The sequence below is a fragment of the Dufourea novaeangliae genome, unplaced genomic scaffold (assembly GCF_001272555.1).
Source record: "Dufourea novaeangliae isolate 0120121106 unplaced genomic scaffold, ASM127255v1 scaffold25, whole genome shotgun sequence".
Taxonomy (NCBI): Eukaryota; Metazoa; Arthropoda; class Insecta; order Hymenoptera; family Halictidae; genus Dufourea; species Dufourea novaeangliae.
Window position 1 is genome coordinate 1,376,030 of NW_015373901.1, and position 18,565 is coordinate 1,394,594.

General features: G+C 33.2%; 4 protein-coding genes across 4 annotated transcripts; 2 read left to right on the forward strand and 2 right to left on the reverse strand.

Annotated features, from left to right (window-relative positions):
* The first annotated feature begins 856 nt into the window (after window positions 1-856).
* LOC107193677 (importin subunit alpha) lies at window positions 857-3,857 on the forward strand. Its single transcript, XM_015583168.1, has 8 exons — window positions 857-946; window positions 1,331-1,428; window positions 1,583-1,896; window positions 1,980-2,235; window positions 2,479-2,617; window positions 2,698-3,056; window positions 3,138-3,470; window positions 3,544-3,857. The coding sequence occupies exons 2-8, from the start codon at window positions 1,360-1,362 to the stop codon at window positions 3,634-3,636; spliced, it is 1,563 nt and encodes a 520-aa protein (XP_015438654.1). The 5' UTR covers window positions 857-946; window positions 1,331-1,359; the 3' UTR covers window positions 3,637-3,857.
* A 959-nt stretch (window positions 3,858-4,816) lies between these two features.
* LOC107193642 (type II inositol 1,4,5-trisphosphate 5-phosphatase) lies at window positions 4,817-8,725 on the reverse strand. Its single transcript, XM_015583130.1, has 18 exons — window positions 8,626-8,725; window positions 8,371-8,551; window positions 8,169-8,303; window positions 7,992-8,104; window positions 7,768-7,910; window positions 7,522-7,695; window positions 7,270-7,432; window positions 7,007-7,185; window positions 6,706-6,927; window positions 6,505-6,640; window positions 6,250-6,429; window positions 6,090-6,186; window positions 5,877-6,014; window positions 5,712-5,809; window positions 5,458-5,635; window positions 5,235-5,362; window positions 5,044-5,155; window positions 4,817-4,977 (listed from the first exon to the last, which is right to left on the reverse strand). Exons 1-18 carry the CDS (start codon window positions 8,689-8,691, stop codon window positions 4,817-4,819), a joined length of 2,604 nt encoding a protein of 867 aa, XP_015438616.1. The 5' UTR covers window positions 8,692-8,725.
* A 2,580-nt stretch (window positions 8,726-11,305) lies between these two features.
* On the forward strand, window positions 11,306-14,221 carry LOC107193643 (ropporin-1-like protein). Its single transcript, XM_015583131.1, has 5 exons — window positions 11,306-11,561; window positions 12,150-12,408; window positions 13,278-13,510; window positions 13,597-13,920; window positions 14,067-14,221. The coding sequence occupies exons 1-5, from the start codon at window positions 11,306-11,308 to the stop codon at window positions 14,219-14,221; spliced, it is 1,227 nt and encodes a 408-aa protein (XP_015438617.1).
* A 1,195-nt stretch (window positions 14,222-15,416) lies between these two features.
* On the reverse strand, window positions 15,417-18,240 carry LOC107193724 (N-acetylglucosamine-1-phosphotransferase subunits alpha/beta). Its single transcript, XM_015583229.1, has 7 exons — window positions 18,088-18,240; window positions 17,494-17,915; window positions 17,203-17,414; window positions 16,325-17,105; window positions 16,072-16,243; window positions 15,805-15,992; window positions 15,417-15,726 (listed from the first exon to the last, which is right to left on the reverse strand). The coding sequence occupies exons 1-7, from the start codon at window positions 18,238-18,240 to the stop codon at window positions 15,417-15,419; spliced, it is 2,238 nt and encodes a 745-aa protein (XP_015438715.1).
* Window positions 18,241-18,565: the final 325 nt, after the last annotated feature.

An 18,565-nucleotide genomic window follows, 5' to 3' on the forward strand; every position in this document is an offset into this window, starting at 1 on the left:
AATGAAACTATATTGCTTACATAAGATTTATAATATTTCAATAACCTTATTTCTTTTGAAATGCTTGTTATGTGATTGTTGTACAGCGTCAATAATTTTGTACATTAAAATGAAATTGAACCAATCCTTCTAATATAAATTTCCGTCTATCGGTTATATTTATATACTAGATGTGGAAAAAATTTGTTTAAAATAATTAATGACTAATGACATGGTTACTTTATTTGTACACAATTTCTTTCTTCATACTGTTTTCCTAGTAATATAAACAGCCATATCTTACATTTTTAAATTTGTTGTGGCAAACCTACTTTTGCAAACCTACATTTTTGTGAACAATTTCTTTGTGATTCATCGTGATAATTTTCAATATTTCTTCATTTTTCCAAATACGTTTTCTTTCATAAACGATTACATAGTTATGGACAAATTACAAAATTTGAGAAATCGAGCACCAATGTAAAGTATTAGCAGAGCTGGTATTAGTAGGTATTAGTAATATAAATTTCGTTATATAATATAAATAACGATAATAATTAAATAAAATCACAAGAGCCTATAAATAAATTATTTGTTATGAATATCAAATTGTATACATTTTATAAGATCTTGAAATATTATTAACCGTATTTCGAGAATTGAGACTTTAATTTAAAAATTGAACGTTAAATATTAACGGACCAATCGTGCATCCTCATCGTTTCGTCCGCCAATCGTACTTCCATGCCGTCATCGTCGTACAAAGAAGAACGTTCTAATTGGACGAAGATAAACAATAATTTCTTTTTCGTCCTCCGATCACTAGCAACAGGTTCTATGTAAGTACAAAGAAACTTCACGAGCAGCCATTGTACATTTGACGCGCGGGTCGCGATCAGTTCATAAAGTGTCTGATAATTCATGATTTGTTTCATTTAATCTTCTAATATTTATTGACGTATTCACGGTAAGCAAAGCTCTTTAATTCGGACGGCACATTAATCTGTATTTTAAGTATAATTTGTGAGACATATAGAAATGTTGCGAAAAAATGGCAAATAACCGTTAGAAGATGTAGGTTTAAAAACAGCGTGTTATTTAAACGTGATTTATAAGATAATAGACACATTTTTACGAATTTCCTTGTTCTGTGTAATGAATTGATTGAAAATTTTAGTATTCTTTCTTGAAATTTTACTACATACCGTGGAGTAATATTAAGATGTTAGACAGTTCTCTAGTTTGTCTTTTTTCACAACGTTCTATAATGTAATTAATTTACAAAAAATATTTTTTTATTATGTAATCTCTACGTTATCGACTTATTATTATATATTTTTACTTTTTACAGAGAACATACATACCAATTCTATTAAAAAAATGCCTGCACCAGAGATTGAGGGTCATCAGGGCCGCAAGGCTAACTTCAAATTCAATTCTAAGCATGAAGTAAGTTAATTGAATTATATCTTAAATGAAAAGTCAAAGTATAAAAATTCAAAAAATGTGTTACTGATCTGATAGGCACTAAATTGGATACAAGTGCAGATAAATTCATTATGTTATCATTTATTATATATAATCATACAACCTGCTATTATAGGAGGCACGTAGAAGGAGAAATGAAGTATCCGTGGAGTTGAGAAAAGCTAGGAAGGATGAACAATTATTGAAACGCCGTAATCTTAATATAGGGCAAGAACCACAAAGCCCCACTAATGAGACAACTTTGTCACCCCTTTCTACATCAATAGACGAAATTGTTGCTGGTATGAACTCATCAGATCAAACAATTCAGCTCCAAGCCACACAAGCATGTCGAAAAATGTTGAGCAAAGAAAAGAACCCACCTATAGATAACATGATAGAACGTGGAATTGTGCCACGCTGTGTTGAATTCTTGGACTATCATCACAAGTACATATACATCACAGAAACTTTATTTTACTAAATATTAAAGTTAATAAATTATTTATTGTTTTTCTTTTAATTGTTTTTAGTCCTCCATTACAATTTGAAGCAGCATGGGCACTGACTAATGTAGCGTCTGGAACATCGGAGCAAACCAATGTTGTTGTAAAACATGGTGCTATACCAAAATTAGTTGCATTGCTCAAATCTGCATCACCCAATGTTGCTGAACAAGCAGTATGGGCGCTTGGAAACATTGCTGGAGATGGACCAATGGCTCGTGATCTTGTTCTTGGTCATGATGCCATGCCTCTCTTATTGGAATTGATCAAACCCGATACTCCTGTATGTAAATCATACATAAATTTTGCGTGTACGCTATTGATTAAAGATTTGAGATAACTTATTCAATGAGTTGAAAACTTGAATGTTTTAATGACGATTTTAAGTTAACATTTTGAACTAGGGAGATGCTATAGTTGTAAGAGGTTGACATATTTTTTTGTGTAACTTATGAATATCAAATGATTCCAAACATTTAAGCTTTACAGTAGATGCAATTACTATCGAAACTTATTATTGCTGTAGGTGACGTTCACTCGTAACATCGTGTGGACATTATCAAATTTGTGCCGCAATAAAAATCCGCCGCCTCCGTTTGAAATTGTACGAAGTGCACTGCCAGTATTAAACCGTTTACTCAGTAATACAGATAAAGATATACTTTGTGAGTGAAAATTAGTATTACTACTATATACTGTTTAAACATTTAGCATTTCGAAATTAACCAGAAATTTAATGTTACAGCTGATGCTTGCTGGGCTCTTTCATATCTCACTGACGGTTCGAATGGCAAAATACAAGCGGTCGTGGAGAGCGGAGTTATTCCAAAACTTGTAGATTTACTTGCCTCAAGCGAAGTAACAATTTTGACTCCAGCACTTCGTGCAGTTGGAAATATAGTTACAGGCAATGACATGCAGACAGACGCGATAATATCGGCAGGAGGTTTACAGCATTTGGGGGTATTATTACAACACCATCGTATTAATATTGTCAAAGAGACAGCATGGGCTATTAGTAACATTACAGCCGGTAATATGGATCAAATTCAACATGTCATCAATGCTGGATTACTACCTCCTTTAATAAACGTTCTACAAAATGTATGTAAACTGTACACTGTTTGCGTTATATGTAGTAGTTTAATAAATGTAATAATTAATCTTATAATTATTATGATACAGGGAGATTTCAAATCTCAAAAAGAAGCAGCATGGGCTGTAACCAATTTAACTTCAGGTGGATCTATACAGCAGTTAGCTCAACTGGTACAATTGGGAGTGCTAGTACCGTTTTGTAACTTGTTAGACGCCAAGGATTATAAGACTGTGGTTGTTGTTTTGGATGGCTTGACTAACATATTGAATGCAGCGGAGAAAATGGGAGAAGTTGAACGGGTAGCTATAATGATAGAAGAAGTCGGCGGTTTGGATAAACTCGAGGCTCTTCAGCAACACGATGTAGAACAAGTGTATCAGAAAGCTGCTGCCATGATTGATACTTTCTTCTCGGATGGGGTAAGCAGATTCTACGAAATCTTAACATTTAATTAATAAGAACCAATATTACACGTAAAATTATTATTCGTAGGATGCTGAAGAATCAACATTAACACCTGCAGCAGCCGATGGTCAGTTGGAATTCAAACCAACCGAAGCAACGCAAAAAGGTTTCAGTTTTTAAGATCGATCATTTTCTATAAGTTCAGTATATAGCGTGTGTTTCAGATCGTTTTGTAAATAAGTATACAATTGTTCGTCATGAAAGATAAACATTAGACAAATTTCTTTGTCTTTATCGCAATTTTTCTTTTTATTGATATTTTATGTGTTCCATGACAACAGCTTCATTTAATGTTCCTTTTCATAGATAGTTTTAAAATTGTCGAATGATATATTACTCCTTTTCTTCGTTCCTTAGAATATTGGATTATTTTTCCTATACGAATTACGCGTTTTGTGATCATTGGACCAATCACTTTCAATCAATTTTATTGTTGTGAGTTTTTCTTCAAATCAACAGCATTTTCAAGAACAATTTATTTTCAAATCTAAACGTCGTTGATATTTCATTTACCAATTGTTTTTAAGTTTCTATTTTTATTTACAAACAAAGTATCGTAAGCAGCATTATTCATCACATTTTGTATGTACTTTTTAATAAAATTTTGATACAAAAGTCGACAGGTATACATAATACTTCGGTTCCTTCTAAATAATATTATGCATGTACAGAGTACGTTACAATGATGTACAAGGATTAAACTTAAAATTACCTCTAGGCAGAAATTAAAGTTATTGTTACAGTTCTAAACATTTAAAATTTAAACTAATATAAAATTAATTTTTTCAGAACTTATTTCTTATTATGAATAAATTTACATATTACGTACTTAGCCGTTTTAGGCTACGAAGACTAGATGAAATTGTAGCTTGGATTATTTTATTTACTTAATATCTAATCACGAGTATTTCACACATAGCGCATAGTGTTATACTTTTTTTTTCAAATAAGTTCTGGAATTGGCAAGTTGTATTTTTACCATACAAATATTTTCGCATTATTGTTAAGTACTACGATAGCAGTATTAAATGCCACAAAATATTGACGTAATTATGTTGCTCATTAAACTATTTTAGTATTTCCTCTCTGTAGGCTGTTTCGGCTCTGTTCCCTGTCATTCGGTCGTGACTTGCTGTAGGTATATAGAACCGAAGCAAGGACCGCTTACTTTTAGTTAGCTCCAATATATGGTAAAGGTAACGATGTGTTATAAGCACAACCATAGAGAGGAAATATTGTTTTCCTAGCTAGAGAAAAAGCATTTACCACATACATTCAATTCAAATTTTTTTTAATATTACTATCGATCATGAATAAAATCACTTTGATCGTTCACCAAGAAGTGATAAACAAATGCTGCTTTTTTCCTGTCAATTGTTGCTTGAACAGTACGACTCCTTTGATTTCGATCATCCCTACTTCTCGGCGGATCTCTTAAGAATATCGATCCAAATAGTGTCGCTACAAATAAAATTGTATTCGTGTATTTATCTATTACTGTACTAATTAGTTTTAATGAAGTCTTACCAAGAGTTTTGGCATCCAATTCATTGTCTTGCGTGTGATTCAATAATTCTTTTAAAAAATAGCATATATAAAGAAATACTTTTCTTCTAATCTCTGGCAGCTGCATCACAATCTGTAAAATAATTACAACAATGATTAATTAGTATACACAGAACATTCTTTTCTGTATACATTATTTTTTATTCGTTTACCTGTTTGCATTGTAAGTAATTTACTGCTGCAGATAAGCACACGCTGTGTAGATTATATGGAATTAATGGTTCAGCGGTTGATTCTAATAGTAAAAGTAATGCTTCTGCTACAGAGTGTACGCTACCAGCTTTATAATTATTAAGGAATTATAATGATTTTATAAATCATCGGAAGCGATTATAATCTTTTCGATATTTAAGTTTTACGTTCAGAAAAGGATACGCATTGGGTCTTGACTTCCATTGTCTAACCAATCTCTTATAGTTATAATTTCACTGTGAAGTCCCGGTGTTTCAAAAAGTCCCGGTGTTTTTATACCATGTCGATACAATCTGTCAACTAAAAACCATATTTCCTTCGGTATTTCATATGGATCTTGAGAAAGATTCTTATTATTTTCCTGTAATGTAAAGATATGAGAAAGTAATTTATTGCTATGTCTTCATTTAACTTCGTGTTTTATGTAATCGGCTTACAAGTTCCATTAATCTTCCAATAGGAATTTCTCTAATTGGCACTCGAATGTGGACTAATGCTTCTATTGATGATCCGAAACAACTTCTTTCGTAAGTACCTGAAAAAAGTGATCCATGTTACTTTCTTCGTTTATTTGTCATTAAGGTAAAATAAAATTGTATTACCTGTCACAGTTATAAATATATCCTTTCCACTTTCGAGATGTAAAATCAAGATATCATACAATTTGTCTTCTCCAGAGTTTAATTTGCAAGCCGATCTTTTATCGACATATATTTCAAATCTAGTGTCACACTTCTCTCCTGAAATACAATTAAGACCAAATCATAAAACAGGCTGCTTATATTTAAGGAAAATTGACGATACAAAAATTGTACCTGGTTTTATAAAACCTTTATAGGGTTCAATATCTAACCAATCTTTGCAGTAACTAGTATCGCCTAATTTCTTTATGAATTCAAACTGAACTGGAACCTACAAACAATATAATTATTATCTGTATAAAGGATTTATCGTTTTAATATTAAATCTACTTACCTGACCAGTATTTGCAATAATAAGTTCTTTGCTACTAGGTTCTAGAAATTTCAAGGTATCAAATATGATTTCGGTGGTATCAACCATTACTTGTGGCAAAAATTCGTTTTCCAGTTTATCAAGTTTTTTCATGACTTCCTCATGAATTTTACGATATTTTGCCATGTCTATAATTCTGATCTGCAAATGTTTAAAAAATGTGAGACTTATTGAAGCGTACTTAACAAGTTGATAAATTTAAACATTTATAATTACCTGAGAATCAAAAATAGCACTGACTGGTTTGTGATCAGAGATTTTTAATTCAGGATGACTATTGTACTCAATTGACGTAATTGCTGCTCCTTTCCACAGTATACGATCACACCATGCTGGTGCTCTGCCCTTCTCACTGTAATTTGTACATTTTTATATAAAGAAAAAGGTATATAAATGTCGATATAAAAGCAATTTTACCTTGAATCCCAATTATCAGTGCCTGGATCATATTTATACGTTGGCTTAAATGTAATTTCGGCTTCATGGAATCCTTGTAAAACACGATTTAATTTTCTTTGTTGGCACAGTTGATCTAAATCCAAAAGAGGAGCATAGTTCTCTGCTTCTATATGTTGTTTAGCAACTGCAACGTCCATATCTGTTATTCGATAATTCAAGTCTCCCAACCAGTAGATCTGGCTACATTAAAAATTTTGTTGTTTAACTACGACAATACTAGAATATGTTCTATAAACCAATATTTCACTCAAATACATACTCATGATCTTTAAAATTTTTCGGTGGAACATATTTTGAAAAAGACAATCGTGCACATATGTCTGCATAATCTTGATTTCGTCTTTCATATTCTTCACAATGTGCTGCTAAATGAGCATTAACAAAGCAGATAGATGTGTTGTGAATAGAACAACTTACTGCTACTCCTCCTTTGTTACCCTATCGGAATTGTTTAAATTATAATTAATTATATATACATATTAAACTTCCAATTTTCAAATTCTATTGGAAAAAGAGTATTACCATTTTACCCATAATACCAGTGCCTACAGTATCAACTGATACATCTTTTATAAATGGTACATGACTATTTAAAGCATACATGAGTAACATCATACCCACTAATCTCACAATGGCCACTTGTTCGTATTCTCCATCTGGATGAAGAGATTTTGCTACAACTTGCCTAGAAAAATAATATTCGTACGAGTTCAAATATATCATTTAACGAATTATTCTACTGTTTCATGAAACATTTAATTATAATTTCGGCACCTCCACTCTTCTTCTCTTGGAGTATCATTGAAAAGAAATGCTTCTTTGGTTAAATCTAATTCTTGGAATCCAATTACATACACATCTGGTGGTGTTTTATCGTAACTTAGCCATTCATGCAATGTAATACTATTTGGTGGTTGTCCATTTACGTTCCATGTACCAATAAATATACTGTAACAAATGAAGATAAGAACACGAACAACATTAAACTAAGCTCAATATATAAAACACAGGGTAACTAACTGGAATGTTTTACTGTATGTATAGTCATCTTCCTTGCATGCCATTTGATAATGTACTAACGCTTCTCTGGCAGTTACTGGAGATTTGCCAGAAGCAATGCTACGTCTAGTTACAACTAAAACTGGACTTTCCAAATCCACCAGCTGGAAAACAATTTTTTAAATTAGGATTTTCATTAGTTTAAAAATAAATATAGTTATTTCCATATAAAATGAACCACATACAGGGTCAGTAACATCTTCTACTTCCTTATTAGTGGCACTCAAGTTACGTGTACTTCCTGTTAACTTTTGAATCCATAAAAATTCTGATGCTGGATTATTTGTTTTCTGATATACTAGAATCATTGAAATATTCGTTAAAAATTAAACATAAAATTCAGTTATAATTTTCAATTTTACCCTCTATAGCTCTGAATATTTCAGAGACTAAGGTACTGGTTCCCACTCCAGGCGTCATTTCAAATACTAAGTGTAATTTCCTTGATGTCACATTAAGATAAACATCTAGACTATCTTGCTGTTTTTCATCTGTATCTTTAAATATATCATTAAATATCACGATATTATAATTATCATTAATAGTAACATCAAAATTACATACTAATGTTGCATTTGAAATCCTGATCAATGGGTAACACTCTTTCTATAGTAAGGTCACTGTAACCTTGGGGTGGTGTTCTGGAAGTGATTAAAACAACCAATGCATGAGTTCTTCCTTTATTAAGGAGTGCTACAATTCTTGCAGCTTTATCCCAACCCTGAATTAATGACGCTTCCATTGTCTTTATAACTGATTAAGGTCTTATATATGAATATTTTGTCTTATATACTTGGAGAAAAAGATACAAAAGGATACAATTATTACAGTCTCCCCCGAAATGAATTTTGATTGCACAATCATAGATTGCTCTTGTGATGTCATATTTGTTCATATAGTATTCTGTATTCTTCCCAATACTTTGTACAATGTTTTTATATGGCATGGGAAAGCTATTCAGCTGAATAATAAAAATGTTAATAAGTCATTTTATGCTGTACATACTACTTTACCAGATAACATAATTCTGTAATGTTTGCCACCAACATTTATTTATTCACTGCCACCAATAACAGAACAACAAGTAACAATAATGCACTTGCTTTGTTTATATTACTAACAACGTAGTGAAATAACTTAACGTTAGTAGCAACAGAGCTATTATAAAATTAAGTTACTATTATTTAAGTTGATTGGTTTTCGTCATAAATCGTATGAATTTTTCACGTGCATAAAATGCGTCAGCTTATTGCACTCATTACTAAAAAATTTAGCTATCGCTGCATTTTCTTATGGGGACTACTTCCTGATACTAGGATTCGTCCTAACACTATTATCAAAGCATTTGTACTATACTATTTAATTTATCACTGAACAAATATGAGTGACAGATAATTGTAATTGACTTTAGACATGATTCAATTTGTTTCACTAGTGTGCGTTAAAGGAGTTAGTAGTGGCAATCAGTGGCGATTTTGATAGTGCTTCTGAATGTGTGTCCTTTGTATGTGTCAGTGGTATCAGTATATACATCCATACATAAAAGTGCACCAATGGGAATTTTTTGACACATGCAGATTGCAGCGTGTCTTTTCACATTAAGCGAAGAGTCACAAGAGGAGTTTATTATATAAAAATTCTATTTTCATTGTTCGCAGTATCATAAATTCGTTATTGATTAGTTTAGTATTTCCTGTAATCGATAAAAGTTTATGTCACGGTATAGTGTTACATTATTAAAACAGACAGCACCTTCACGAGAATATGTATAAAAACAAATTAGGATTTCTAAAGAATAAGGAACTAACTGGTGGCATCATCTTTTGATAACTGACTGAACTAATCCTTATTTCGATCACAGACGAGATCTAATATGTGTAGGATCCTTGACTATACCGTCATAGCATATATAGACGAAGCATTAGCTACCTATGATAACCGCCCATTTTTTCTACTGTACCCCTAACGGCAAACGGCATAAGCTTGGAAAGCGTGTAATTTGAAATATTGGAATGTTCATACTGTGAATGTTTCATAGACATGGTCGTGAACGGATTTTCTTCCGTCCGTTCGGTGTAAAGTGGACGTATTAGAAAGAAGTCTTGGGTTCCCGTCCCGACGGACCTATTGGTTTTTTTTCGCGTACAAAAAAGTTATTGCGTTTAATATTGTTTTTATTAATATGTATATGTATTATTATGAACATTTGAGTCAATTGTTTTATTATTCCATTGTTATTACAACAGTTTAACAGTGACAACGAACGCATGTATATTTTTAAATATCGGATTAGTAGTATATTTTTATTCTATGTTATTACATGTAAGTGAGTAATATGTATCAAAAACGTAATCGAAACACAGATTTTTATTACACCACAAACATTGCATAAAAGATATGTTGACATTACATTGACATTTGTAATAATTATGGATGTTGCGAGGAAATCAATATTATTGACATTATGGAACATATAACGAAATATCACTGTAACACTTAAAAAAGTTTTAAACTTCCATTTATATCATTGTTCTGTGAAAATGTTCATACTTCCAGCAGCATTCATATTCCAAACAAAGAGTTTACAGAAAGTGAATGTTCTATCGTACATGAAACTTAGATTATTTTAAAGCTAAATGTAAGATAGAAAACCGTTGCTAATTATAGGAATACGTGAAACTGAATAATGACGTGCAAGAAGTTATTAAATTCAATAAGTTCAATAAATCAATAAATTCATTCCCTGCCTTCATTTTCCTACGATTGAAAGAAAGATATATAAAACTGAAGATTGCTTCCCATCTTTAATTTCTATTACTCTAAATCAGCAGGGTCGTTCTTGGGTTGTTGGCCGCCCAGGTGCAAAAACAGTATCGCCGCCTTTATTTAATTAAAAATTTGATGTGCAGTGTTTACTTTTGTATCCTGATTTTCGGATGTATGAAACACTCTTATAGCCGAACTTTTGTTGAATTGAATGTAATTCCCGAATACACCATTCTTATAAAGTAGAGGGAGCAGAAAGTCTCTGATTTTTGGTTACAATATTGTTGTATTTTTAAATTTGCGTCGTCTCCGAAAAGGCTACAATGTATTTATGTAATATACTATTCAGTAAGGGAGAATAAGTTCTCTCAATTGTAGTTACATTTCTGTATAAATAATAAAAAAAATAGCAATTATTTTCTACTTTTTAGCGCATTTCGAAGTCGATCCATATTTTTTTATAACAATTTGATTAATTATGATTCTTAATCTGAAATTAAACTCCGTTTTCTGCACTGATGAAACACGTCCATCGATATCGTTTCCTAGACGACGAAACCCCGCGCAAACGGTAACAGAACAGTCCTCGACACTGTACACCTTGGACAATCAACCACGGTCTCGCCTAGTACCACGTAGTACCAACACACTGTCCCCGACTATTTCTACGTCGTTCACCTTTCGTTATCGGTGGTGTGTGATCCAGTGTTCCAGTGGATCCGTCGATTGGAAAATGTCCGTTATCGAACAGTCGACCGTCGGTCATGAAATCATCGTGCCGGCAAGTTTGCCAATAATTTTGAAACAATTTTGCAAGGCGGCCATACGAACGCAACCGTACGATTTGCTGAAGTGGTCGAGCTCGTACTTTCGAGCGTTGGCGGACGGCGAGGAACCACCGACTAAATTGAGACTCGAATATCCACCGCCGAGCACCGTTTCCGGATTGACCCTCGGTTTTCTTAGGATTTTACTCCGACAGTTCGGAGGTAGGGCAGATGTCACAATTACTGCCACCACTTAAGTCTGTAGCCTAACTTTATTTAATCATTTCATACGTTCTTTAATTTTTGTGATCGTAGACTTTTCCTGTTACACTGGCTTAAACTTCTATAAAGTCACCATGTTTTTTGATGAATTCTTATAATTATTCATTTTACATAGTAGCATTTTGGAATATAATTAAAGAAAACGTACACATCGGTTTCAAAAAATAAATATAACATTTATTTAAAAAAAAGGGTAGTGTAAGTGTTTCGATTAACGAATAAACTTTTCAATTTAGTTTTGCTGTTTTAGGGAGACTGACGGAGGGCCACTGTATGAATCTATGCCGGTTAGGGATTGATTAAGTCAAACAAATTTATCTCTATTTAGAAATCCCTTTAGTAACTGACCACCTTCCGTCTAGTAATCAAAATCATCCCCCTCTAAAGAGTTATTCGGTTAGGGATTGGATTATAGTATTAATTATTTTGTTTCGTTCGGTTATTTTCCGTTGATAATAAGTATCCGTGCCGATACGGGAACAAAATTACAAATATCTGTCGTGTGTGGATTACAACGAATCGTTGCAGATTACAACAAATCGTTGCCTGTCGAAACGATCCTACGACGATGGGACTGCTTGTGCCTGGATCGACGGGAATTGAATCTAATCATGATGATCGGGAAGTTTCGACGAAGGTGTCAAGTGAAGAAGTTTCTGGCGATAGCCGTAGGCCTTTTAGGATCCAGTCTTTTCGAGACGATGGTCCTGATTTGTGAATTATTCACCCTTGAACCGGAAGGCGGATCGGCCATGGTCCCTGTTACGTTGTTCATGGAAATCTATGGGTATGTTCGATGAAGTAGAATAACACAGTGTGTAAAAAAATGTCTGCTGATAAGAAGCTTGATCACTGTGATAAGACATTGACCCTTGAAACACCCCGAATCTTCTTTCTATTGTAATTTGTTGTGGCACAAGAACCAATGATTTGTAATCGAAACTAGAAGAGGATTAAGAATATTAATTTCACTTTAAATTATTTGTCGTCGCATTGGTTTTAAAAAGAAAAAAACTTTCACTATCGTGGAATCGTGAACTGTTACAGGTAAGGATGCGTTTCCCAAAACGTCGAAACCCGGGTAAGGAAAAATATGAAATCGATGAATAAATCCCGAATATTCGGTTCAAGGTGCTTCATAAATGTTCGGCGATCGGTTTTTGCATTTAAGGATAGAAAATATAAGCAGATTAGCGATCGATGGTGATCGTAGAAGTGCAGATCGAGAGTACGTGATTCTTTTTCCTTTTTCAAATTTTATTTTTTAATTACTTATTATAGTATTATTTAGTGGTAGTAAAAAGCAGGAATTGCTAAACTATCGAGTGTTGGTGTTACAAAAAGAACAGGTGAATACATTGTTATATTTGTGTTTTGTTTAACTGTGGTCAATAAAGATTCAAATTTTTTAAACAAAATCGGCGCATCAAGTTTCGAGAGTTTCGAATTTCGAAATCTGACAAAGTTTCGGATTCGAGTTCCGAGAATTGAAAAATTAGATTCCAACCCATCCATAGTTACAGGAATTAATATTCGATTTTCCGTTGTATGCGAAGATAACAAATTACAATTCTGCTGAACGTATATGATGATTCTAGTTAGAATTCAATAACGATTTTTTCGGTTGAAACGTTGCTTCTTTTTGCAATCGTTTAGATACCTAGCAGGACTTCGATGCGACGGCAGCGTAAGAGATTCGTCGGACGATGATCCGACGGAATTTATCATGTGTAGCGAGGCGAACGGCTTTGGATCATTAGCCAGTCAAGATCCCAACGAAGGAAAGTTCTTCGTGGATCGTGTTTATTCGGTCGCAAGCCAAGACACGGAGGCGGACGTGAATTTGGATCTGGAGTTGGTGTCGAAGGAGGACGTTGATTCTTCTAGAAGTACTTTCCATCAAGGTTACATTATTATTGTTAGAAGTGTTTTTCTTTTATATATTTTACACAGAGGCATGCACTGTCTTTTCTAGCTGATACAACACCGAACTTGAGCGAGAGTTACAAGAAGATGACCGACGACAAAACAGAACAAGAATCGTCGAGCGAGGGAACGCTGAAAGTCGAATGTGACAATGAGACTTCCGGTGGGGACGCGGAATCGAGTAAAAAATCTCCGTTGAACGAAGAAAGAAAGTCGAACAAAAGTGAAATCGCATCCGAAAAGGGCACGACTGGTAGTAGTACCGCAGGAGGAAATGCAAGTAAAAATCGACGGGTGTTCAGTGCAGATGAGAAGAGAAGAAAGAAGAAAATTCTAGATTCGAGGTTGCTCAAATACTATCCGAACGTTCCTGGTGAGAACATAAAAGGATGAATCATATGAATTGTACAGCTCTGGTTCTTTTAGTTTTTGCTAATTTTCTTTCCTTTTTTTAAGCATAATTTTACTGATATTACCACTGTGATTCTGACGTTTCTTTTTTGTTTTTATTAATGTCAGGTATTGGACCTCGTCTTTCAGCCGAGGAGGTAGCAAGCGTAGCAATATGGATGAGCGAGTGTGCAAGAGTACAGGAAGGTATGGTTGGCCCGCGAAATCTTCGACACATGAATTGTCCATCTTTAGATAGGCAACAACAAAGTTCGAGCTCATGACGCAGTTCGTAATTATGCAAATTATGTTTTACGAATTACATAATATAGAATGTATACTGTCTGGTTACAAAGAAACATAATAGGGTTTTCTTTACGTACACATTGAAAGTGTATTAGGAACGTTATTCAATAGGATTGTGTTCGAACTATGCTTTAGAAAGTAGGAAGCTTGTTTAAACGTTTCCAATCTTGCATATTGTTGAATATTTTTTATCTTTAAAAGTAACGAGTAAATTTGTTCGGAACACTTTAGCGATATCGTTGTATTGAATTGTTTGAAATTTTTCAGACTCTCATCTTATCAGTTTATTCCTTTTTTTTTTATTAACACAGCAATATACAGAATAATCAAATGTAAAAGTCACAGTACCGTGTATAAGGTTAGCATGCTATCGAACGGTATTAGTATCATAACATTACTCTGAGCAGTGATACCTTTCACAGATACCAACAGTTGTATACCTTAACCGCATCTTCGTTGATACACTTCAGTTAAAAGAGGTAACGTACAAAATAAATTGTACAAGTGTTGAATTTGAAAAGACGTTTAGCAAACCGACACTTCCCGTTGATTGTACTTAAACGTTTTAATAAGTACAAATTTGGTATAGAATAAGTCTTTAACGTTTGTTGGGTGATTTAACTTTCTAGTAGAATGTTTCGATGCGCTCCGGAAATAGGGGGTAATAAACTAAACACTAAATATAATTGTAACAATGATCAACCGCTTATTTAAAATTTACAATCACTAGTTGTTATTATATAATAAATTTATCGAAAAATTTGTCAGATCTATGCTTTTACTTCTTAAAAAGAAACATCAGTACCTAGTCAATATCACAGGAACATTTTACTTAATTTTAAAACATGATGTTAAAAGTCTATCGTATGCATCTCCTTACATCGAATCTTACAAAAAAATATCGCTTCTTGGCAATTATTTACGTTCTTTACAGAAACAGTATATAAAAATGATGGTAGTGATTTGTTTATATAAATCATGGTACTTTTTTAAAAGTGGATGGACACTCAAAATTAAATCATCTAACGAGAACACCACAAAAGTATAAATTATTTGTAAAAATAATAACAATTTGTAAAAAAAAAAAGAAACATAGAGTGTAAAATTTTATATAGAAAATCTAAGATAGATTTTCAATTATCCTATTCGCAGACTTACCTGTATTTGCGTCATTTACACCAAAAGGGTGGGCAGTGCTCTTATTCTAAACAATCGTCGCACTTGATGATAAAATAAATGATAGAAAGTTGTAACGAGCAATAAAACGATAAGACATAGTAGTAGATTCCTAGCTCTTGTGCGATTGGCTCTCCACTCGAAAAGTTCGTGCCGATGGGTGAAAAGATTTCGATATTGCAGAGGTAATTCGAACGTACTGCGTAATGGGTAAAGTGAACGGTAAAAATCATTTAACAATGCTCGAACAATTTCATTTTCTGAACGACGAAGAGGATCCATATCATCGTTTAAACATACAAATTTTCTAAAATCAACAATTACTTGAAATTCTTTGGTTATTTAAAATTACCTAGAATTAATAATAATTAATATATAAACTTACTTTGGATCCCTACGAATTTCGTCCAAGAGCTGCACAGTTAGAGAGACATTGCTTGTCAACATTTCGAATATCTCATTTTTCCCTGCCTTTATTACTTCATGTGGATAGTGTTTCCTTTCACCAAACTTCACTTCGATCTTATTTGAAACTGTTTTGCATTTTGCTATTAATTCTTTAGATACAACTGGCTGTGAAGGAAACATAAGGTGTAAACAATTTCATTCAACGTTAGTTTGAAAATTATGGAGGTTAATAAGATATATTTACAAGAGATGAGTCCAAATATCTTTCTCCAAGCGGTGGATTTGATATTTCTGAGATCTTCATGACATTTGAACAATTCGTTATTGCATTTTCAAATTCTACAACTAGACTATAATCAAGAGGTAGTGGATATAATCTGGACAGAAGTGTTCTAATTTCTCTATCTGACCAAGTCCTGGAAATTATAGTAATAGTTATAAGAAATAAGAAACAAAAGCCCATTAAATTATGACTGGTGTTTCACGTAATACTGTACCCTGACTTGTCTGTGTCAAATGCATCAAATATCTCTTCAACTGGCACTTTACGTTTTTCACTCGTTAAGAAATAAAAATAAGAGAACGCAAATTGCATATCTTCAGAGTTTCTAACTTTGTGACTAGATGTTTTCTTGAATTCATATTCAAATTTTTTCTGCATATCAGCAACGATCCATTTGTCTATTAAATGAGGCATATGAGCAGGTACTCTTCTACGCTCGAATCCATATGCCATATTGTATATCTTATTCACATATAACAGAGATTCGGCATATGTATCGAGTTGTCTAGTTCTAAGTTTCCACTGATCAGAATAATTGGGTTTATTATTTATGTTGACGGTACTATTAATTTGCAGTAAATTCAAAATGTCGTCATTTAAATAACGTTTTAGCTGTATACGTCTTTCGGTAAGGTTCGAATTCGGAAATTTCATTTTATTTAACATATTCGATAACATTGCCTTTTGAGTGGATAGGATTTTATCAGTTCCACGTTGGTTAATGAATCTTTCAATATGACTTGTGTACCTATTGGTTTTAAAATTAAAAGACTTATTTACATTGAGCTTCGAGTGTACAGTCTCGTGTGGCAAAGTTTGTTGAATTACTGCTTCTGTACTGTTCGGCACAGAATTATTTTTGTTTCTCAATATATTTAAAATTTTCAATCCATAATTAGTATTATCTTGGGTATCCTGTAGAAATTTTTGTGGATAATCTTCTTCATCAAGTGCTTCACTATCTGTAGGAACTGGTGTACTATCACAGTCTCCTCCTATAAATAAATTACGAATATTAACTCGAATATATTTTCAAATTATTAAATCGTGATATGAAATCTAAAGACTTAAGAAATAAACAGCAACAATTACCATCAAATTCACAGAGCGTTGTATTACAAGCAGGATCACACGATCCATCACCTACCCAAGCCCAAGGACAAACATCTGAACAGTCAGGAACCCACCACGCAAGATATACTTTTTGGCCACCTGCTTGTGTAACAAAATCTTCTGGCCATACTTCTGCTCCTAACATCACATCATCATTGAAATATAAAAACTTATCTGAAATTCCAGGAATTCTGCAGAAGTGAAAGGTAATATATCAAATTCAACACAAGTAATAATTAGCTGATACAAAATCTATAACTTTGATATTACCTATGAATATGACTTTCAATAGCAGGACTAGAAAATGTAGGTAGATCACTTTTGTTTAAAAAAATGTCCTCATGAGTAATTAGGGTGACTCTAGGATTATCCATATCCAACCAACTGGGTATTTGGCCGTTGGTGACAATGTACACATGTCTGACCCATGGTGCATACATTTCCAGTGAACGTAACGAATATCTCAATTCATCTTTGTCACTAAATCTAGAAGCTGCCGTGTTAATGTCCAAAATAGGAACATGTTCTTTGAGACTCTTTAAAAAAGTGGGGTCTGAACCATTTACCCAAGTATATACAACATCTATTGGGACATGCTGACACAGTTTCTTTTGAAAAGAGATACCCAATATATTATCATTAAATGAATGAAATACCGCTTCGTACTTTTCCTTACTCCAAGCAACCCAAATCTGAAATAGTATACTCCAAATCATGGACTGTATTATCACATAAATTTAGCAATTTCATTAATTACAAAAGAAGAATGAAACAATGCAATCAATTCGATGACAAAAAACGGAACAGCAATTTTCAACAATCAGTACTGTCAGAACAATAATGTAATATTATGGGTTTCCTAACCTCTCCGAAGTGAATGATGCCGATAAAAATGCAGGTAAATGCCATTAATATCACCAACAATGAATATTTGTACGAGAGTAAATCGTAACATCGACGCTGTAATAATTTCCATGTGCTCATTATATTAATGAAGATTCTACATGCGATTGGCATCGCTAAAACCCGCTTTACGAATCCATATAAGTATATGTATACTACTGTTTACGATTGCAGCTGATTCCGGCTGATTTCAACCATCGAAGTCAATTATACCGGTACAAAGACTAATTGTAAGAAATAAATGCAGCGCGTGGTTCATTTTTACTCAAATATGCGCAGACTTCAAATCTTTTTTACATATTATTGAGCACTGAAGGGACTTATTTCACCGTACGTATATTTCACCCCCTTTAATCTTACTTTCACCCTTTAGGGTCAAGAGAGAAAAAACAGATTTGAGCTGCATTTGATTATTATATCATGACTTTCGCAATTGATT